This window comes from Saccostrea cucullata, unplaced genomic scaffold (genome assembly GCF_032062105.1).
Source record: "Saccostrea cucullata isolate Sc308-1 unplaced genomic scaffold, CSIRO_AGI_Scuc_v1 ctg497, whole genome shotgun sequence".
Lineage (NCBI taxonomy): Eukaryota > Metazoa > Mollusca > Bivalvia > Ostreida > Ostreidae > Saccostrea > Saccostrea cuccullata.
In genome coordinates, this window is record NW_026927325.1 from 119,251 (window position 1) to 143,609 (window position 24,359).

A 24,359-nucleotide genomic window follows, 5' to 3' on the forward strand; every position below is an offset into this window, starting at 1 on the left:
TAATTAATTATAATTATGGATTAATAATAACCTGAATGTAAGGCCATGCAAAGTTAATTCCTTGGTTCTCGGACCTTTTTTTAGGTCACCTGAGTAACTCAGGTGACCTATTGCTATCCGTTTTCGTCCGTCGTCATGTGTCATGCGTTGTGTGATAACATTTGAACATTTTCAGCTTCTTCTCTGAAACCACCTAACCAATTTCAACCAAATTTGGTATACAGCATCTATGGGTTAAGGGGAACAAAATTTATGAATTTTATGGTCCCCGCCCCCCTGGGGCCTGAGGGGTGGGGCCAAAACCACTAAAATTATTGCAATCTTTAAAAATCTTCTTCTTTACTCCTGGACATCAAGCAGGCAAACTGTTGGCATGAATGTAATGAGCATTGAGTCCTCTACCAAAATTGTGAAATTCATGGCCCCAGGGTCAGGGGTTCTAGTGCTATGGCGGGGCTATATAGATTATATAGTGAAAATGCATAATTTATTTGAAAATCTTCTTCTTTACTCCTGGACATCAAGCAGGCAAACTGTTGGCATGAATGTAATGAGCATTGAGTCCTCTACCAAAATTGTGAAATTCATGGCCCCAGGGTCAGGGGTTCTAGTGCAAGGGCGGGGCTATATAGATTATATAGTGAAAATGCATAATTTCTTTGAAAATCTTCTTCTCTCCTCCTGGGTATTAAATAAACTAACCAAGCACATAGTTATGATGAGCAAGAGTGCCTCTTCCAAAATTGTGAATTTTATGACCCCAGGGTCAGGGGTTCTAGTGTTAGGGTGGGGCTCTGTTGGTTATATAGTGAAAATGCATTTATTCTTTGAAAATCTTCTCTACTTATGGGTATTAAATAAACTAACTAAGTACATAGTTATGAAGAGCAAGAGTGCCTCTTCCAAAATTGTGAATTTCATGGCCCTAGGGTCAGGGGTTCTGGTGTTAGGTTGGGGCCCTATTGATTATATAGTGAAAATGCATTAATTCTTTGAAAATCTACTTCTCTGTTCCTGGGTATTAAATAAACTAACAAAGCACATAGTTATGATGAGCAAGAGTGCCTCTTCCAAAATTATGAATTTTATGACCCCAGGGTCAGGGGTTCTGGTGCTAGGGCGGGGCTCTATTGATCATATAGTGAAAATGCATTAATTCATTGAAAATCTTTTTCTTTGCTTCTGGGTATTAAATAAACTATGTAAGTAAATAGTTATGTTGATCAAGAGTGCCTCTTCCAAAATTGTGAATTTTATGGCCCTAGGGTCATGGGTTCTGGACGGGGCTCTATTGATTATATAGTGAAAATACATTAATTCTTTGAAAATCTATTAAGTAAATAGAGTAAGTGAAAATACATTAATTCTTTGAAAATCTATTAAGTAAAAGAGTAAGCATGCTAAGTCTATAATTATGATAAGCAATGGTGCCTCTTTCAAAATTGTGAACTGCGAATTTCATGGCCTCTGGTTTTAAAACACAAACCAAATTTAATTGTTTGAAAGTTGTTGCACAATATTCAGGTGACCATGGGCCTCTTGTCAAGAAATATGATGAGAGACGGAGGCATTTATTTTTCTTTTTTATTGCCCCCAAAACATGATGAGGCAGCTTTTTACATCATATAAAACCTCAAAAAATGATGAGGAAGGTGATTTGTTGATTTTATTCTATTGATTTAGCAATAAAAAAGGGTCAATTGAGGCACCCTTGGAAGACATGAGGGAGGGCCTGAGAACAAAGAAAATTAAAATTTTATGGTCTCAAGTTTTTTTCGGGAGAGGATAAACTGGCCAGGTCTATCAATAGACCAAGAGCTATCTTGGTCAATATGCAGGATTATAAGGAACATCAGCAATAAAGCTTTGATGCAAGGACATATCTTATTTTGTTTTACAGACTCAAGGTCTACATAGAAGCAGCTTAATCCAAGGATTTATGATATTGAACAAGAGATGAAACATTTTAATTAATGAGAAAGTGCATGGGATTTTGTGCAGCAATTTTCAGACTAAGTAATTTTTATAATATCCTTCTAAATATTACACAGTAATTATTTAAAATTAAATAGGATATGCCCTTGTGCCAATCGAGGCTTTTTTATTGCATTTTTTTAACCTTGAGTGGTAAAGCACAGTGAAGTCATTATATGCACTGGCTTGTAATATGTTGTGGGTACTAAGTATGTAAAATATCAAGTATGTAATAAAATGTAGCAATCTCTGTATAAAAGATATATATCTGATGCATTTTTATCAGCTCATTTGCATAGAAACACCTATACCTAGCCTCAAGTCAATTGCATTTAATTATGTGTAGACTCAAAGATGATTTTTTTTATAGATGAAATCACAAAATCATGTTATATCTAATTTTTCTAGAATAGATGTTTGTATACCTTAATTTATAAATATAATTCAGTCTCACCCTAATATAACAATAATTACAGTTTGTGAGGTCTGGTTACTGCAGTGGAAATGAATCGAAAACATTTGGAATAGGACCAACTTTTCAATTTGATTATCAAGCAAACATTTTGCCTGTTACATGTACTAGATGACCCTAAGTTAATTAGAGATTGCATTGAATCATGAGTTTTCAACTCTCTCCATTCAATGTCATTTTGACAAAGATGACACATATCTAAATTGGCTCAACCATTTCAGAGAAATTCATGGCTTCTATGAATCAAAAGATAAAAATGCAATAACAAAGTGTGTTTTCAAAATTTTATTTCTCATATTTGATTTAGTCAAAACTTAACCGAAACCAACACGTCAAGAAAACAAAAACTTTTATAAACTATAAAGACATCATATAAATCTACACACATGTACACATACATCTTAAGTCAATCAAAAAAAAAATCCTGATTACTAATGCGACTAACACTGACATGTGATGACAAATGAATTTACAACCAGATCTTTTGAAGGAGGAAAAAATGTTATAATACTTAGCACTAATAATCTATCAGTTGGCTTTAAAAATACAATACGGTACATTATGCATAATATCATACTGGTTCAGGACAATTTCAAATATGTAAAGATGTATCATGTTAGATGACTAATTAAAGGTCAACTTGATAAAGTGTGTGATGTCCGCTGTACAGTGAAATCAGATGCTGATTCATCAAAGTGTAAAGGACTTTTCCTGTGACTGGATAATCTCGAGATATATAAATAACAATCTTCTCTTCTATGAGTTTTGATTTCATTTTAAATGAAAGGATAGATATTATGAGAATTTTGAGTCTACTAAGAATAGGATATGTTATCTATTTCAAGATTTTAAAGCAGAATTTGACAATAAATGAGTATTTGCAGTAGGAGTCAAAAAAGAAGTAAAAAAAAAATGCATAGAAAATTGGGATAATCCAGAAAATACATGTAGTTGCATGGATATTTCTACCAAATCTTACTGAAACCAAGACAAATACATGTATGTATAAATTTAAACATTTGAGATTCTCTATCCCTCAAATCAAATCTCATGACATTTTATGGAAAAGGGTATTCAGACAATATGGACAAATGACAAATATACTCATTATATAGGAATGTCAGATGTTAATATACAGAATGTTTTATTTGAGCTTATACAGCAAGAATTAGTCTACTGGAAATCTTCCAAATCTGTCCTTAAACAAACTGGGTCAAGTTTTAAATTGCCTCATAAAGAAAAAGAAATGTGCATATTGTAATGTCTGAATGTAAATAATCTGACAGGATCAACAACTGAAACAAAATTTTTGCGTGTGTGTCCTTGATATGCATTGTATTAATAATAATCAGATTTAAACCATCAAAAATAAAAAATAAATCATTGCAATATTTTGATTTGTGGTGTTGAGAAAAAGTTTTTTATTTATTTACAGCTTTAAAAAAGTGATGATTTAATTTGTTGTACTTTGCCAACCTTACAAAAGAATTCAAAGACAGTTGAAAGCAGCACGTTGAAAGCCACGTGCAAAACTAAAAGCCTGAATTTAGTTTTACAATGATGGTGAGATCAAAGTTTTAAAAAGGTCATTATTTTCACTGTACCTTGCTAAATACATATCATAGACACAAACCACCCATACTGATATGAAAAAAAAGAACACTTATACTCTGTCTTATAGTCATGGACAATGAACATTAAAGAAAAGACAAAAAAACTGTGAAAAATGAGACAATGATAAACAAAATACAGAAGACAGATGCCCTATATTACTATGTATCAAACACTTAAAAAATCATTTTGTTAAATAAATAACATTTCAGAAAGTATTTTTAAAATTCAAAATTAGGAATGTTGAGAAATTTTCCTTTTACATTGATGTGTATAACTATAAATATCTTATATTTACAGGCCTTTTGACGAATGTTGAATAGCCCGAAAAAAATGTTCTCTTTTACATGTACAACTTTTGTCAGCAGCTATTTAGGGTTATCTGTTGACTAAAAGTACTTTAACATGCTGCAAACCATGAGATAAAAATAGAGGTGCACAAATGTATCACTTTGAAAGTTATTGCATCCAGCATACCTTTCACATGTATATTTCATGCTTCTCTACAGTGCACGCTGTATATATTTTGAGCACTCCCACAAGGTTTCATAACAAATTTTAACCTTGACCTACTCATCCTGCTGTGTGACTAGAAACGTTTACATAATAAAATTTCAGAAACTGAGCAGTCATTTACATTAAAGACACTTTGATATGTTACCATAATTGACGTGGTATATTCACTCATTCTAACATCAAAACACAGGACAAAAAAGTTTAAAAGCATTTTTTGTTGTGAAAGCAAGTTTTTGTGCGAAGAAATGATTAGCATTAAAGTTTTTTAAAACTCTTGCTATTTTAAGCATCTAGGTAATAGGTATGTAGTACGTTTTTTAGTTTAAACATGAATTTTAATACATCATTTCATGTATGTATATGTACTGTCAAAATGAAAGCAAGATTATACTACAAGTATTTGGAAGTAGTATTTATATAAAAAAAAATTAAATTTGCACTTTCTTTTCTAGGTACATGAATTTCTCAAACAATAAATAAATTGTGATTGGTAGATATAATGCCAGAATAGAAATTTTCATATGAAGGGAAATTCAGATCTTAAATGATATACATGTAGCTGAACACATTGGTAACAAACATGCTATGCCGTCTCTTAGAGAGTGTGCATGCTAAACTAATTCCAGGTGTACATTTCTCCCTGAGACCGCCCCTCCAAACACTTCTCTGTGGCCTGCACAGATTTCTGGGTCAGCCCCTCCTGCTCTTTATACTTCACCCCATGAATGACCACTAAATAGGCATAATTACATAGAGTCCAGCCATCGCTCATCAAAACAAATCTCCCCGAGTTAGAAGGAATGATATTTTTAGCCTCTGCTAGGATCCCCACATAGGCATCCTCAACAGGAATAGGTTTGATATATGGACTGACAGATACAAGTTTTTTAACAGTGTCCCAAGACATTAGATACCCAGCTCCACTTGCATAAGGTGGATAGTAATCTCCTTTGTAATCAGACTCGGAAACATGCCACCTATTTTCAACATTACGAATCACCTTTCTCTTCTCTAGGTCATTTGTCACTTTTCCTATATAGAGACTGCTTACATCCTGATGGTGTAAAACTAAATCATACAGTAACTGAGTATTCACAAAGCAATCATCATCAGTCTTTAAAACAAAATTCGAATGACAATGAGCATCTGCCCATGCAAATCCATGCATCACTTTATATGTAAGATTTCTGTAGGTATCTGTATAGCTGCCCTGCAAAATGTCCCCATACTTTTCTTTTTCCTTCTTTAATTTTTGTGTCAGTTCTAAGTAATTGCCACTTTCTTCTGGCTCTCCAAGAAGGAATACACAATGCCATGAATATTTCTTGTTTGAGTTTGTTTTACACCAAGAGTTCCTTATCGCATTTCTCTGTTGAAAATTTTGCACTGAGGAACAAATAAAAATTAATATCACAAGTTTGCTCTCACATCTAGGTTTTGGTAAATGTATATTAACCGAGTTGGACACATTCCACATCGCTGACTTGGAAATTTGGTCATTTTGTCTCTGGCTTCCATTACCAGATTTTATCTTGGCAATCAATTTCAATCGATGACGTCCCCTCCATTCATTGTAGTCCATTGGCACACTTGGGGTGAAGAATATGAGAACTATGGTGTAAAAGGTCAGGAATAATAAACATATCAGGAGGACGGTTGTAACACTGGTCTTAAGTAAAACTCTTGAAGACAACTGACGCTTACGCATCACGGTCTCAACTTCAAGTTTCACTAAATATCTGGACCATTTCACACCTTCTTGTGAATTGTTCAAGAGGATATTTTCCTCGGATTCCTTTGGGTTGTGTTGACCTTTTGACAGGAGTTGATGAAAGCGAGACAAACTCATGTTTAACCACGTCTTCAATCAACAGCAAGCCATTCATGTTTTCCAGGAAAGATTTCTAAAGTAAATAAATGAAAAATGTTCGTTGTTTACATTTCCTCATCAAACATTACACTTACATTTTTTTCTAACATAGACAAATATTATTCATATCCGCAAATAACTTATTCAAATCAAAAGCTTAGTTATCTATACAGGGTTAGGATATACTAAAATACATATGCTGGCTGAACAAAGCATCAGCCTCAGGTTATCGACTTATGGTGAATGGAAAAACCTTATTTTACTCATTTTCTTCTAAAATTACAAAATACCTAATTCATGTTGAAGCCAACTCCTTGAGCTGAGGGATTATTTCATCTTCGAGTTATTCCCCAACTTCATATGTAGTGGATATGGGTCATTTGCAAGACCACCTCGCCATTTTGAGATATGTGTCCCTAGTAAAGGTCAAGGATGACTCGCCTTCATCATTGAACGTTTTTCATTGGCTCAGAAAGTTCTCGGATAACTTCCATACTCTAGGTAAGGCAGACAGGCGAGGAGCTCCGATTGTAAAAGTCTTTTTTGATAGGTCTTTCTCAAAATATTCTTAATTGAAAATAGCTCACCTGTTCGGGAGGGTAGACTGGCCTGCCTGTCTGATATCCGATATACTGCGTACGGTAAAGACAGGCAATACCAGTCTATTCGGGAGGGTCGGGAGTTGATTATTGTCTGACGCCAGATTTACTAGGGTGCGTCTCTCTTATTTGATTAACCAATGTATTCATTCAAGCAAATTGAAAGGGGGCTAATCGAAAGTGTGCATGTGTGTGTGTGGTGGTGGTGGGGGGTGGGGGTGGGGGGGGCTTAACCAACAAAAAAAGTAAATACCAATTTTCAATGCCTATATAATAATGTCTATTTTTGCAAAAAATAGCCCTGGCCCCCCACCCCCGGTTCCGACGTTTATGCAGAGGGTCTTGTCCCCTCCTGTTTCCCCAAATATTACTTTTTACCATTGATAAGTGACATTGAAAAGCTGGATGCCCCCTTTTTGTTACAATGTCAAGGAAATTTATGAGGAGAATTCTGTTCTGAAAGAAATTGTAGCCCTACAAATAGTATTTTCGAGTTTTCAAAAATAAAAATTGGCTTGGGCATATTTCTTCCTATCTCAACCAATCATGTGGTATTATGTTTTTTAGTCTTCAGGAATATCAATTGAGCTTCATTTTCACAAATTTTCTGCAATTTATAGTTCGTGTGCGCTATTTTCCACCAGCCTCGGTGCAATATTTTCCACCCTTCTTTCAACTGAACTAGTGACACTGATATTTACAATTTACAATACTATAGATGCGATTTTTCTGTTGATTTACATTTATCATATTATAAATTTTGAATTTATTGGGACTAATGTGGACGTACATGCAGAATTCACGACAAGAAAGTTTTTCATGTTGAAAACTTATGCATTTACCTCCACCCAGTAAATTCAAAAATTACAGCATGATAATAGAACTGCAATTTTTCAATGTATTTTTTTTTATTATTATTATACAATCGAAGATTCGGGGATATTTAGTTTTTGCCCTGTCCGTCCTTCTTTCTGCCCTGGCTGTACGTTTGTCTTTTTGTTCGCAAAAACTTGAACCTTGACCATAACTTCTGCATGAGTGGCTGGTGCTATGGCTTTCATATTCCACAGGTATATCCCTTGTCACAAGACCTTTCTTTCGGTAGGCTTACCACAAACTTGATTCTTGACCTTGGAGTTTGACTCTCTTTTACCCCCCAAAAATAATAAATTCCACACTTTAATCTTGACAGTAACCAACCAAGGCTTTCATTATTTCATTTCAATTTCATATTATTATTGTTTCCCTTTGACCTTGACATTAGAGTTTGACCCACTTAAAAAATCTTTAGCCTTTGTCAAAACTTTTGATCAGTTAGCACTGCGGCTTTTGTATTTCAATGGTATATATTCCTAGTGACAAAACCCTTCTTTGGATACAAATAATGTTGACCTTGACCTTTGGAGTTTGGTTTGTAATTGAGAAACTTCAACCCAAGCCATGAGCTGCCATACGGAGGCATGATCAGTGTGTGTGTTTTTATGCATCCGGAACGATAGATCGGTGTCGTATATTGTTTTTGTCATGTCTTTCTGTTTGTCTGTTTATCTGTCTGTCTGTTGTCAATTTCAACATTCACCATAACTTTTGAACCATGAGAGATAGAGACTTCATGTTTGGTACGCTTGCTCCACAAATTAAGCTCTTTCAAAATACACCAAGGCCAATGACCTTGTGACATTGACTGTAACCTATATGCTAAAAATGGCTTTTTTCGGACTTTCGCCATAACTTTTGAATCATAGGAGATAGAGACTTCATATATTTGGTATGCATGCACTAATTAAGTTTTTTTCAAATGGAACCAAGGTCGATGACTTTGTGACCTTGACTGTGACCTATATGCTAAAAATAGCCTTTTTGAATTTTCGCCGTAACTTTTGAACCATAAGAGACAGAGACTTCATATTTGGTATGCGTACTCCGCTAATTAAGTTCTTTCAAATAACTCCAAGGCCAATGACATTGTGACATAGACCGTGACCTATATGCTAAAAATATTTTTTTCGAACAAATGAATAATTTGTTTTAACAAATTATCAATTTGATATAGCAGATTAGTAATTTGTTATAACAAATTACTAATTTGTTATAACAGATTAATAATTTGTTATAACAAATTATCAATTTATTATTTATAACAAATTACTATTTTTGGACATTTGACATGTACACAGAACTATGGAATCTATATCAGATTAGAAATCATTAAAACATTGAATTTGTGAAACAATAATCACACGCTCTGCAGAGCTTTTCACATCTATGTTTCTAAAAGCAGCTCAGAGTTTTCACTTCAAACATCAATGCCATGATAAATTGCATCAAAGTCCTTGATTCTATTCCTTATACACTGTAGCTTATTCTTGGAAGCTTTAATGAAAATTTGTCCGATGAACAATAAAAGTGTAATTGATGCCCCCCCTCTTTACGGGGGGACTGTTTTCAGCTTTCTTAGTTAAAGAAATAAACTTGATAGCACCCATTTCGTATGCTATGAAAAAATTATCTTATTTAAGGCATGCAACAAAATGTTACATGTTTTCTTTTGTTTTTGTTCATTTTATAACCTCTCTCTCTCACTCTGGATTCATTCTTAACATGTGACATGATCTACATTGAATCCTGCTTTTCGACAGGCATTTATGCCTACTGTTCAACCCAATTTATGTATAAGGAATAAAATCTTTAAACTAAATCCCAAAATCCTGGAAAAAAAATTACTGCTCCTAAAAAATTGTGAACATTCCATGGTTTACTATAATTAATAAGCTTCTTTTTCTTTAACTTACTTTTTTTTTTACAGTATTTGAACATAGGCACCATTGACCTAAATAAAATGAATTTGCAGATAAATTATTAAGGAAAAAATCTACATTCACAGATTAACAACCTTCCCCGGAAAAGGTTTTCTTGGCATGGTGAAAAAAACCCCCACAATATTCTTGCATCAAATTCTTTTGGGTAGCGCTTGGTAATAAAATTTAATATTAAATACCTAATATATCATTCAATTTTTTGTATGCAAAAATAATCAAATTTAAATATTTAAAAAAATCCTTCAACGAGCAAAAAAAAGAGCCAAAACTCTTTTACGTGCTCTCAACATAAGTCCCACTAAAGCCTTTTTTATTGGAATAAAATCTTTAACAGTTACAAATGACTTTGTGAACATCCAGAAATCCGTAAAAAGCTGTGAGAAACATAAGCAACATTGACCAAAATTTTTTGATAAATTAACCTGGCTTTCGTAACAACTTTCGGAAAACGAAAGGAAAAAAAATTTCAAATTTTGTCTTGGTAAAAAATAGTAATTTATTTTATCAATTCTTTTGTATGCGTGAAATTTTTATAATAAAAAAAGAGCCTGCTTAAAAAGCTCTCAATAGTCCCACTAAAGTCTTTTTATTGGCCGAAAATTTTAACAGTTACAAATTATTTTCAGAAATCCGACTTAAACTAAGATTTGTTTATTTAACCTGGCTTTCGTAGATCTGTATACATTTCAAATTTTGTCAAAAATAGTAATTTATTTTATCAAATTACTAATTTGTTTTAACAAATTATTAAGTTGTTATAACAAATTATTAATCTGTTATAACAAATTACTAATTTGTTATGACAAATTTTTAATTTGTTATGACAAATTTTTAATTTGTTATATCAAATTATTAATCTGTTATATCAAATTATTAATCTGCTATATCAAATTAATAATCTGTTATATGAAATTAGTTATTTGTTATAACAAATTAGTAATCTGTTATATCAAATTAGTAATTTGTTATAACAAATTTTTAATCTGTTATAACAAATTATTAATCTGTTATAACAAATTACTAATTTCTTATAACAAATTACTAATTTCTTATAACAAATTACTAATTTGTTATAACAAATTATTAATTTGTTTAAACAAATTGAAACTTGTGCTGAGAAGCTTGAATTTACACACCTTCATTTCACTTTATGGATTTCACCCAGTATCTCTTTCAAGACATATAATTTCATCAAGTGTATGTACATTTAACGTTAAATTTTTCAGAGAATAACCAAAAAATTGCTTTGTTCGTATTAGGCTCCCAACCCTTCTAACAATATGCATAACTGCAGCATAAGGTTAAAATTGAACAGTTTTTTTTTTTTTTTTTTTTTGGCTGGATACATCCTCACAATGTCAAGGGTTTGTGATTTCTCACAAACCCTTGACATTGTGAGGATGGGCTAGATATTGCATGGTCAAAGTCTCAAAGACTTATTTATAAAACCATAGCGCAACAGCTGTAGGCATTCATTTAGATCGGGTTCGTTATTCATTCATACATCTACCGGCGTGATCAGCGGCACTATACTTATTTATCCGTCTAACTAAAGAATCTCAGGCACAGAACTAAAGTAAAGGTAAACTGTTTCTTTTGCAAGTTAAATCTTAAGTAATCTTATGTTAATTTACTGTCTTTAGCTGTAGGAAGACAAATTTGACCCAGTGCATAGTAACGCAAAGCCAAGGGCAATAATTCTGTTACACAACACTATCTGATCAAAATAATGGGAATGTTTCATCAGAGACTTTAACTTAAAAATCTGGTTTCATTTGGGGTTTTTTATGGTAGAAAAAGTTAAAGGATAAATATATAATGAAATTTTACGGTATAGAGATTTATATACTGAAGGAAACCTATTTCAATATTTTGGGGAAAACATGATTTCATAAGGCAATTAAATCAAATGATGTCTTAACAGTACACTATGCACAACTTTGAGCAGGTTGTATAAATTCAAAACAAAATTCTTAGAGTTTTTCTTTTTCAGATCTCTATATACAACTGAGTATATACATAGTAAGTTTGTCATCTTACAAAGCACCTACTTTAATATTGACTTTTTGTTCCTGTAGGGGTCAAACAGGTGGTTAAAAATCAAGTGATCACTCTCTCCCACTTCAAATAAAACATCAGAATTCAGCATGACCTAAATTTTAATAAATCTGGTAAAATTGGGAACTTTTGATTTTTTTTTTTTTTTGAAATCTTGATATAAGATGTCTGGGTAGCACAGTGGTACTCACAGTGCACTTGCTTAGTTCTCAACTTCTCACCACTGCAGTCCAAGTTTAATCCAGGGCTGTGAACTGCTTATGTGTATTAGAGTAAGCAGAGTAAGCTGCCCAAAGCAGAAAAGGCTTTAGGGGGGGGGGGGGCTCCAGGAACTTTTTTGCCTTTACCATAAAATAATTGAATTAATGTTAAGTTAAATACACATGAGAAATGAAATTATTAAACATGAATTAAGATCAATAATCATAAAATTAATGCAGTATTTTAAACTGATACAAAAATTCAAATATAGCTGAAATGAAACAAATAATATATCTGAATTAAACTCATGATATTGAAGCTAAAAAATTACATGAACTGAATTAAAATCTGTGAAAATCAGTCATATTCATGATATAAGAATCACTCTGTAGATTTTGATATTTAGGTGTTTCACAACTAGTCCAATACCTATGAAGGAAGTTTAATCAGTATATATACATTTATATTCAAACTGAGTGTATTAGTGCAAATTGCACTTGGCTGCTATTTATTTCCTGTACTGGTTTTGGAAGTATATATATATCTTTTGTATTTTGCTCTACTAGTATGAGGATCATACTACTCAAAGTGGAATCCCTTTTACCAATTATCTGCATAGTTTTGGAATTATAGCACTTTCACCATAACTGATATTGATAAATGAATAACATTGGGCAATTTTTTTTTTAACAGATAATTACTGGTATACAATATCTATTGGACAATTGTTGTTACATTATATTTCACCAATATTTTATCAATTTGCCCTAGCTGCAAAAGAACATTATTGTGAAGAAGTCTTTTTGAATTAGCTTTCTTGTCTTAATTATCTTTAAAATACAAATGCTATTATATGATGGTAAGAATAAAGTTTAAAAAAAAAAAGTGTAGTAAAAACAATTGTAAGTATGTGTATATGAAGTACTAAGCTATTCAATTCAAAATACATATTGAATGTATCAATTTGCAAATTAAATAAAGAGAATAAGATTGCTTGAATTTCCATACTAAATATAGTATTAGAATTGTACTGCAGGGATAATTCTGAATAGATTCTTCATCTCTGATCTGTTATTAATGGATAAGGACCCTTCATTATCATTACATGTATTAGTATTATGATGTAATACATGTACTGTATATCACACATCCATGGCATCCACATACACTTATATTTATTTTATAATGAAATAAAAAGGTAATGGTCAATGGTGATGTCATTCATTTATTTAAATCTTAAGTAGCAGTGATGTCTATGTGAAAGAATGAAAAATATTAAAGGGATTTTGTCAATAAAAGATTTCTTCACAGATACTCAGTTTTTGACTTTCCTTATAATTGTTTGTTAGTCTGTAAACTACTTTTTCTAAAACTACAATGCCATCAGTTTTGATTTGATTTCAATAAGACTTGGAACATGAATAGGTAAGATGATAATATTGGTTATTGATTGAAAACATGTTGCCATGGTTATTACACATAGAAAGTTCTTTGAAATTCTTTCAAAATGCTTGACTGTCATTATTTCTTGGCATTTTGATTGTACATTTTTAGCATGCAAAAAAATGACATCATAACATTTGTTCATTCACAGCTTGGAATTTCATAAAAATGATTGAGTTGGGTAGTGATGGATTAAACCAATAAGGAGTTTAGGAAATAAATCTATGAAATCTCTCAAAATGCTATAGTTTTATTTTAATTTATTGAAACTTTGTTTTATGTTCATAAAAAGAAAAATGATTGAATCTATAGATATAAAAAAAAATTGTAAAAGTTAAATATATTTCTAGTCCAGATGCCCTTCTTTACATTTAGTCCAAGTACAAACAGTAGAGCTGCAGTCTCTTTTAAGACTTTGTTTGAAATTTCATTTGATTCATGAAATGACTTAAATTGAAAATGTGAAGGCTACTTGGTATATGTGTATAAAGCAAATTAGCGAATACAGATGAATAATTTTTTCTTTGTTTGTAGAAAATATTTTGAACCTAGACGCTTAATGATGAATGCACTACTAGTAACTAATAATTTAAAAATGATTAATGTGCATAAATTACTAAGGTCGCAGGAAAATCGGTATTGTTCAAAAATTTATTCAGGAATCAGGTCGTTTTAATTAACAATGAATTGTGTTATCTCTATTGAAATTATTATATTTTTATAATATCAACACTGTATTTATTATCACCATTATTAATAATTGATATTATTTCCTTATTCATAAAACAATTGTCTTTGTTCTTCTATGTAAATGGATATATTATTGTAAAATTTTGTTAATGTTGTATGGCTATTGAGATATTATGTATGGGAGAGGACTATCTAAGTTTCTAGAACTTGTGTCCGATCCCTTTGACATATTGTCAATAAAATATGTTCAAAACAAGGTTCAGCATGCAGATTCAGTAACGATTATTTTCCAATCTCATTAAACAATGCCGTTCTCATTTGCATCTGGGTATAAATTGCAATAAACAAGGATGAAGCTTCTTAATGCCATGGAAACTCAATGTGTCACCATTAGAGACTTTACATTGACATTTATGTAAGATGTACCGAGCTTTCAGACAGAGACAAGAACAAGCTGTACACCAGGTAGACACCAAACAGGTAAAGTCAAAATACCCCTAGGTGTTTATGTGAAGCTGGATGATATTTAATTAAAGTGAATCATTTATGGTTGAAGTGATCTTGTTGAATTATGACTATTTTGTGGAGAGTGCCTACATTAGTGTAAATGTTTTTTTTAATTTGCCACAGTTTTATCAGTGATGCCTTCTTCTGTTGGTTCTAGAATCTTTCGAGGAGTTGGAGAAAATAGGAATGTATGTTCTCAGTTATTGAGTAATTTTCAGAATTGTTTAGATTAGTTACAAAATTAAGAACTGATAGATTGAAGTATATTTTAGTAAGGGTTTTGTTTAACATGGATCTATAACTAAGAGCCAGAGGCAAAGCCTTATTCGAGACTGAGTTTATAAGACATTAAACAGGTGTTTCAGTGTATACACAGTATTACCGGAGTCACTTCCCAGTTTAGCTATTGATTTGTTTAAGTTTTCTGGAGCAATCAATACATCAAATGTTAATTAGCAGGTTTTCCTTTTAACAGATTCCAAGCAATAACATGGCAGAACTGAAATTGACAAAGCCAGCACCAGAGTTCAAAGGTCAGGCAGTAGTGGATGGAGAATTTCAGGATATAGCGCTGTCAAACTACAAGGGAAAATACCTAGTATTATTCTTCTACCCTCTAGATTTGTAAGTTGTTCATAAGGTGTTTAATATATATACTGTAATTAACACTTAAGAATGACAATTTCTCATTACTTTTTTCATTATCTTAATTAGTAGTATTGATGGAGTATTGATTCTGTCCCTAAGAACAAATGATTAAGAGTATATTCTTCAGCTTATCACATTATGTTCTTCAGTTTCTTTATCATTGAGAGTGTGCTGGATGAAAACTATTTAGGGATCTGCAAAACACATTGAACTTGCCATTTTTTTTGCATTTGCTTTCTTTGTCAGGAGCTTTTTAATATACAATTTTTTCTATTGCATGTAATTGTATCATAATATAATATGTAATGATTATAAACCTGACAATGAATGATTTACGAAGAAATTAATAAATTGAGCTTGTATTTTTTTAGCACATTTGTATGCCCTACAGAAATCATTGCCTTCAGCGATAGGGTAGAAGAATTCCGATCCATCAACTGTGAAGTAGTCGCCTGCTCTACAGATAGTGTATTCTCCCACTTAGCATGGTGAGTTCATTTCTGCCAGACTTTGGAAAATAGTTCTGGGTAATTAGTCATGTGGGTTCTTAAAATTGCCATGTATTCCCATACTAATGACCCCCTTTGCCTCACACTTGTTTTAAGGCCAGGGTACAAGATTAATAATGCTGGGGTCTTGTACAACTGAACATGTACATGTAAAGCTGTGTCAAGTGTCAAGAAAATTAAATTCATTATTGTAATTGAACTATAACTAAATACTCAATGTAAATATATTATCTTATTGTAGATATATTATCTATTTTTGACAATGCAGAATTATAAGAAAAATTAGGTACTAGTATCATTTTTAAATATGTGTATCATCACTTTCTCTTTATTTAATGCTTTATTCAAGTGTAACTGAGAGTCTTTTATATCTATAGTGTTATTGCTGTGTACTAGTATGATTTTCCCCTAGCTGTTATTGCTACTATTCTTTTATATAAATCATATACTCACTATCTGCTGTGTTCTATTTGAGATGAAATATTGTCTAAAACCAGGAAATTAGCACAAAAAATTGGATAGGATCAGTTATAAAACTAGTTGATAATGAACTCTCAAATATAAATTTTTACAACTTTTATTGCAAGTTGGACAAATTCAGATGAATTATTTATTAATATGTTGATACTTCATAATCTAAAATAAGTTAACAGTTTATTAGTTGCATTTAATGTTGCATAAATGTATATATTTTAAAGCTTGTACCGGTATATAAGTGTGCAGCTCACCTCAACTGTGTGTAAACAGTACCAGTGTTATTAGTTGTACTCTATTTGTTGCATACAATTTATTAAAGTTTTGAATTTGTTAAGAATTCATTAATTATTATTTTGTAGGATCAATACTCCAAGGAAGCAGGGTGGATTAGGAGAGATGAAGATTCCATTACTAGCTGACAAAAATATGGAGATTAGTAAAGCTTATGGTGTGCTCAAGGAAGATGATGGAATTGCATTTAGGTCTGCTAACATTGCAACACCTGTATAATTGTAGGATTTTTCTGAAGGCTAACTAAAATGTAACCAAACTTGCAAGGATTACTTGCTTCTACCGGGCTTGAGATGCCCTTTATGATGGATTATAATGACACAATTTGAAATATTTTACAGTGTTCTTAACATTTTATTAGACAAGAATGAAATAATTCATAAAACAACTGGAGAACTAGAACCAGTTCTAGAGTATTAGCACTTGCAAATGTAATAAGGAGTTAAATTCATTAACTTTGAAATAAATTAACTGACATTTTTTTCAGGGGGTTATTTATTATTGATGGTAAAGGAAATTTACGTCAGTACACGATGAATGATTTACCTGTTGGAAGGTCTGTTGATGAGACATTGAGACTCGTACAAGCCTTCCAGTTCACTGATAAACATGGAGAAGGTATACAGGCTCAAAATATCTATTGATGAGAAAACTTAATGTTCATTTTATGAAACTGTGTAAGTTCTGTGAAAAGCATTTGAAAAATGAAAATTCCAAAGTAAAATATGCATATTAAGGTTCATAAACCCTCTGCTCACTCAAGTAAAATGTTTCTTAACTTTTATAATTTTCCAAAGGAAATATAAATGCTAAGTAAAATTCAAACAATTATAGCAGTGCTTGCAGCACAAAATTTGACCAAAAAGACACTTCAACTTGACAAAGACATTTCTGTCATTAAGAGTTACCTCTCTTATCAGAATATCGACATACCTTAAATTTTGAACCATGCATGTAAATAAAGTTTATCAATATTTACTTCTTTGTCTTTAACTCTGAGTAAGTTGAATACAAAAAAATAATAAGATAAAATTAACAGACAAATGATAGATCTGAGGAATGGAGATACATTTATCAGTGTTTGAGATACCAAAATTTAACTGATCCTTGAACTGTGAAAACTTGACTTAAGCTTTGTGTGAAATGCTAAGCTTATAGACACTGTAAATGCTATTTTTATGATTTTCAGTGTGCCCTGCTGGTTGGAAGCCTGGGGCTGATACAATAAAGCCCAATGTCAAGGACAGCCAAAAATTCTTCCAAAAAAATAAATAAATTTGACACACTGACTGAGCATTGATCCTAGTCAAGTCAGTTCTCTTCCCAGGAAAAGTTTCTGCTACACAAGACAGTTAACATTTACATTTATGTCCATTTTTTATTTTATCCTAATGCTGCCATCAGGTCTAGAATTAACAGTGAAGTTAATACTTTTTATGAGATTTTTTTTGTATTTACATTTGTTTTAGTGGCATATAAATGTAGTACTTTTGTTTCTGAGTGTTTTTGTTTTTTAATAGAATAAAAGCCAAGTTGAAAACTTTGTAAAATGTTTTTGATACATAACCGTTTCTTTGCAATAAATTAGTTCTGAGCAACATGCTAGTGTTTCTTTTTCTCTTTGAAAAAGGACAGCCTCCTAAAAGAGGCCCACTCTATGCATATTGTATGTTTTTCAACAAATGGGAATTTTCCTACATGACCATGATTGTGTAATTGAAGGTCTTCTCTTACCATGATTTCTTCAACCGCCCTTCATGCAAGGTCACTGATCCTTCAAACAAGGTCACTGATCCTTCAATAAAAGGCCACTAATCCTTCAAACAAGGTCACTGATCCTTCAAACAAGGTCACTGATCCTTCAAAAAAAGGCCACTAATCCTTGAAACAAGGTCACTGATCCTTCAGTTAGTAGGTTATAGACAAATATGAATCCAATCAAAAAATACTTCCATATAAGACTCTGGGTTGTTGATATTACTCCTGATGATGTTCCATACGATGGGGTCGGAATCCTGGACTTTTGATGTGGTTCTGGATGGTGTTCTGTGGGATGGGGATGGCATTCTCTGCATTAAATCTGTCAATTGAGGGTCAAAAGGTCAAAGCCTAATGCAGTTAACATTAAATAGTACCAAAAAGTAGGAAATGGTCACGATTGATCCTTACCTTGTATTCGGTTGTTGGTTGCAGTTGAATGGGAGACAGACTCCTGTGGGTGAGCTTTGGGATGCTGCTCCTGTTAATTCTCTAACTAACAAAGGAAATCAAAAAGAGTCATAAAAAGCAGTTTGTTACTTACCCCATTGGTTAACGTTGGCTCCTGTACATAGATGGGCAATGACATCCTTTCCTTCTGTTGGACTGCCTTGGTCCTCCTGTGTCCTTCCTCGGTCCTTCTGTGTCCTCCCTTGACAGAGTTCCTGAAAATAAACAACTGACAGAAGATTATTAGGAATTCAAAACAAATCTTAGAAATTCAAGAAAGCATAATCAATACCTCATAATTAGTTGAGAAAAAAGTAGTAAAAAAGGCTGTTAGGATAGGAAATGGCATAAGCAGGTAAAGGATATGGGGGTGGTTAATGATGTTAAAGTAAGAAGGGGATAGGAGATAGAAAAAGAATCCAAACGAAAACACTTCTATATAAGACTCTGGAGTGTTGGTGTGGCTCCTGATGGTATTCTTTCAGAGAGAGAGAGAGAGAGAGAGCAAGAGAGTGTATGTAATTAATTAAAATTTACCAAAACATCACATTTATAAGTTTTGTACGAAAGCCCATTGAGCTCATTTTCCTAGTTTAAAAAATAAAATTTTCGCATTATAACGCGAAATCTTCGCGAATAAAGGCGTACCTTTCGCGTTATAACACGAAACTTTCGCGATATAACGCGTAACTTTCGCATTATAACGCGAAACTTTTGCGAAAAAAGGCTTAACTTTATTCGCGAAACTTTCGCGAATAAAGGCGTTACTTTTGCGTTATTGTATCCCTTTCATAGGCGTCGGAACCTATACATATTGTATGTTTAGCCCCCCCCCCCCACTTTTTTTCCAAATATATACTTTTTATTTTTTTAGCCCCCCCCCCCCACTTTTTCTCCAAAAATTAGACATTGAACATTGCTTCGTAGGTTTAGCCCCCCCCCCCCACTTTCCACAGACACATGGCAGTATAGGCAAAAAAAATGGGAAAAAGGTAGTGTATAGAAAAAATATTAGGTATTGAAGTTCGAATTCCCCCCCCCCCCCCCCCCCCCCCCCCCCCCCCACGAAGTAGGATTTTCGTGTTTTGGAAATTGATATTTTCCTTTTTTTTTTTTTTTTTTTTTTTTTTATAAAAAAAATTTTTCTTACACCTAGCCCCCCCACTTTGAATTTGCTTCCGACGCCAATGCCTTTTCAGGATCTTCTAAGACGTAGAGTACGATGCTAACTCCGATATTTAAGAATTTTTTAGCTAGACGAAATAGAAATGTAGAATAAGATCTTTAAATAAAATCTAATGGACCTGTGCGTTTGGACATGCCGAGGGGTATCGCATGGAGTCTTTGCAATGGAGAAACCCCACTTGCATTGAGTCTGGGGTCATGTTACGAAAATAGAACCTGCTCAGCTCTGCAAAGCGACTTGTGTCCTCTTCCAAGAAAGTCTATAAAGCTTTTAGATTGATCAGGTACAGATACTCTATTAATTATTCGAAGATTTCACTGGGATTCTTCGATAAAAGTTGGGTTTAACCGAGTCCTAGGTCGATCGAGAAAATAGTTTGCTAGAGTGCGACTGAGATTCCTAGCTACTTCTACAAAATTGACCCGAAGGCAGATGAACATCATTTCCGCTGTCAGATTCCTATTTAAACTAAAAATCAAGATAATTTTTAGAAGCAATCTTTGTAAAATTTTAAAAAAATGTTTAAATGAATAAAAATTTTAAATTGTAAACTTTTTTTGAAATATTTCTAAATTATACACTGTAACGTGCTTTTACCCCCAAAAGGACAGAAGTGAATTCTTAGAATTTTCATTCAGTACTCTTTTGAAAATTTTAATATAACATTTTTTATCATATACAATTATGATTTTTCCCTTAATAAAATTGACTATTATCCTTTATTTAGGTTTAAAGATATACATGTATTACGGGTATTTATGTTAGAACTGAATTGCGAAAAGGTATTCACTAAAAGAAAAACCAAGTGAATTTAACTAGTGAACATCGTAAATCCTTTTTCGTGAAATGAAAGCTTTCAGTTAAGAAAGTGAGTTGTGGAGCTAGGGTCGTATTGATACTTCGATACCGGCCTAGTGAAAGTTGCTTATAAAATTGTAGACTTAGATATTAAGAATGTAGACTAATCGATTTAAATTACACGAGGACTTCCATGCCAATTTCAATTGTCCTCGCAGACTGACGTCAAACACAAAGGCAGCCGCACGAGATTTACATGCATATTTGGCCTCCTTAGCGTCAGACACAGAGACAGATGCGCATGAGATTTGCATGCGTATTAGGCCTCCTTAGCTGCTGACCTATCGACCTGCCTAATTTACATTCCGGCAGAATTATCAGGAAATCAACTCTGCTTACTTTCAAAGGGTTATTATAGAGAAAAAATTTAGAAATGGAAATATATACTGGTAAATATAAATGGATATTGTTAATTACAAAATATTTCCATTTCTGAAAGCTTTCATTTCACGAAAAAGGATTTACGATGTTCACTAGTTAAATTCACTTGGTTTTTCTTTTAGTGAATACCTTTTCGCAATTCAGTTCTAACATAAATACCCGTAATACATGTATATCTTTAAACCTAAATAAAGGATAATAGTCAATTTTATTAAGGGAAAAATCATAATTGTATATGATAAAAAATGTTATATTAAAATTTTCAAAAGAGTACTGAATGAAAATTCTAAGAATTCCTTCTGTCCTTTTGGGGGTAAAAGCACGTTACAGTGTATAATTTAGAAATATTTCAAAAAAAGTTTACAATTTAAAATTTTTATTCATTTAAACATTTTTTTAAAATTTTACAAAGATTGCTTCTAAAAATTATCTTGATTTTTAGTTTAAATAGGAATCTGACAGCGGAAATGATGTTCATCTGCCTTCGGGTCAATTTTGTAGAAGTAGCTAGGAATCTCAGTCGCACTCTAGCAAACCATTTTCTCGATCGACCTAGGACTCTGATAAACCCAACTTTTATCGAAGAATCCCAGTCAAATCTTCGAATAATTAATAGAGTATCTGTACCTGATCAATCTAAAAGCTTTATAGACTTTCTTGGAAGAGGACACAAGTCGCTTTGCAGAGCTGAGCAGGTTCTATTTTCGTAACATGACCCCAGACTCAATGCAAGTGGGGTTTCTCCATTTAGAAATTTAGAAATGGAAATATATACTGGTAAATATAAATGGATATTGTTAATTACAAAATGTTTCCATTTCTATTTTTTTTCTCTATAATAACCCTTTGAAAGTAAGCAGAGTTGATTTCCTGATAATTCTGCCGGAATGTAAATTAGGCAGGTCGATAGGTCAGCAGCTAAGGAGGCCTAATACGCATGCAAATCTCATGCGCATCTGTCTCTGTGTCTGACGCTAAGGAGGCCAAATATGCATGTAAATCTCGTGCGGCTGCCTTTGTGTTTGACGTCGGTTGTCAAGGACAATTGAAATTGGCATGGAAGTCCTCGTGTAATTTAAATCGATTAGTCTACATTCTTAATATCTAGTCTACAATTTTATTTCACAATGAAATGGAAATAAATCATACTGTAGAAAGTTTTGAGAGTAAGTGACATCAACAATGTGGGAAACATGGGATAATTTGAGCATAACGGGCTTCGCCCGTTATGCAAATTATCCCATGCTTTTTATTGTTGATGCCCTGGCATAAATATAAATGGATATTGTTAATTACAAATTTATCGAGGAGTAAAGATTTACTGTTCTTAATTTTTCTCCAATATTTATATATTTGACGGGTTATAGAGAAGTTCGTGGACTAGCGCCATAAATCAAAACTGTTAAGGTTTGCAGAAGAGTTTGTACATTTTGAATTTTAAAATTGTCAATATTTTCGTAAGCAATGGAATGACCACGTGGCGCAATCTCAAAATACGATATCGTATTTCTACAGTGAATCCAACAGAGACAAATGAAAATCTGCTATCCAATTTACACAAATGTAGTGGGACACAAAAGACACATTTATCTCATGTTGTCAATTATCTGAGATCTTGATCTTTATTAAATAATTTTATATGTGTATAAAAAGACACCGAAAAGGGTGATCTTTCTAGAAATTCATAATCTTGAAGTTTAACTTTTGAGAAAGACAAAATATGACGGTAAAATGGATTCAATAGCAAAAAAAAGTTAAAAGTTAAATAAACTTGATCACTAAATCAAAAGAAAGTTACGCGTTTATTCGCGAAAAAGTCGCGTTATATCGCGAAACTTTCGTGTTTATTCGCGAAAGTTACGCGTTTATTCGCGAAAGTTTTGCGTTATAACGTGAAAGTTACGCGTTTATTCGCGAAATTTCGCGTTATAACACTAAAAATTATTTTTTTTTTTAAATCTACGAAAATCAGCTCAATGGGCTTTCGTAGGTTTGCTCAGTATAACTATATGGGAAAATCTGTGAACTTTGTTTTAAAAATGCCGTCTCAATATTTTATTCTAATATGAAATGATAACTGTAACTTTTTCCAAATTGTAAGTAGTCAATCTAAGAAAAAAACGTTATTCATTCACAGGCTAATGAAATCAAATTAAAATTAGATGTTAGATCCGCTCGCATACTCGCTACACTATGCGAGCGGATCTAACATCTAACTTTAATTAGATTGAGGCTAATGGAGCATGAACTATCAGACACGTAGCAACAGGAGGAAGGGGGGGGGCTACCCTCTTTTTTCCCCAACAACATTACTTATACTATAGGAAATGTTCATTGAAGGGCTGGTTGCCCCCCCCTCCCCCCCCCCCAGCTTTTTGTGATAAAGGGAAATGTAGTATTGTAGGTTAAAGAAAGAAGACATTGAAAAAAGTTGGCCTCTAACACCCCCCCCCCTCCCCCGGAAATAGGATTTTCGACTTGGGACAATTGTTCCTTTTATTTTTTGCTTGTCAACTTTTTCAGGTAAGTATTTTTTTTTTTTGCTGGCTGGCCCCCCACTTTCAAGCACCTGACGTTACTTATTTTTCTTTTAATAAAAAAAAAATACCCATACCTAATAGGTATGGAGATTTTTTTTATTAAAAGAAAAATAAGTAACGTCGGGTGCCTGTGATTACTGATTATGAATGGATTTGCTAACAGGTAAGAGAAAAAAGTCCCAAATTTTTTGTTGTAGTTTTTACTAAATAGAAAATGTTTAGTGAAAGATCAAAGAAAATGTTCAGTTAAAGGACAATGCCGTAATTTATGAAGGAATTCGGTTTAAAAATAAAATGGACCCCCCCTTTTTTTTTTTTACGAAATAGGATGATTTTACATCTATATATAAAACTTTCAATTTTCATATTTTTTCCCCAGGCTGAACCCCCTTTCATGCTTAAAAATGACAAAACACCACTGTATTCTATGAAGTTATATGTAAACTTTCTTTATAACAATTCTTCAACCCCCACCTACCCCTTAGAGAAAAAAAGTCCAGA

The 24,359-nt window shown here is 32.7% G+C and overlaps 2 protein-coding genes across 2 annotated transcripts; one reads left to right on the forward strand and one right to left on the reverse strand.

The window, feature by feature from the left end:
• Nucleotides 1-2,716: 2,716 nt before the first annotated feature.
• Nucleotides 2,717-6,869, reverse strand: LOC134274078 (beta-1,3-galactosyltransferase 5-like). Its single transcript, XM_062756324.1, has 2 exons — nt 6,734-6,869; nt 2,717-6,477 (listed from the first exon to the last, which is right to left on the reverse strand). Exon 2 carries the CDS (start codon nt 6,420-6,422, stop codon nt 5,190-5,192), a length of 1,233 nt encoding a protein of 410 aa, XP_062612308.1. The 5' UTR covers nt 6,423-6,477; nt 6,734-6,869; the 3' UTR covers nt 2,717-5,189.
• Nucleotides 6,870-11,340: 4,471 nt separating this feature from the next.
• Nucleotides 11,341-18,283, forward strand: LOC134274079 (peroxiredoxin prdx-2-like). The gene is made up of 6 exons (XM_062756326.1): nt 11,341-11,443; nt 15,236-15,384; nt 15,780-15,896; nt 16,754-16,876; nt 17,173-17,303; nt 17,875-18,283. Exons 2-6 carry the CDS (start codon nt 15,251-15,253, stop codon nt 17,958-17,960), a joined length of 591 nt encoding a protein of 196 aa, XP_062612310.1. The 5' UTR covers nt 11,341-11,443; nt 15,236-15,250; the 3' UTR covers nt 17,961-18,283.
• The last annotated feature ends 6,076 nt before the right edge of the window (nt 18,284-24,359 follow it).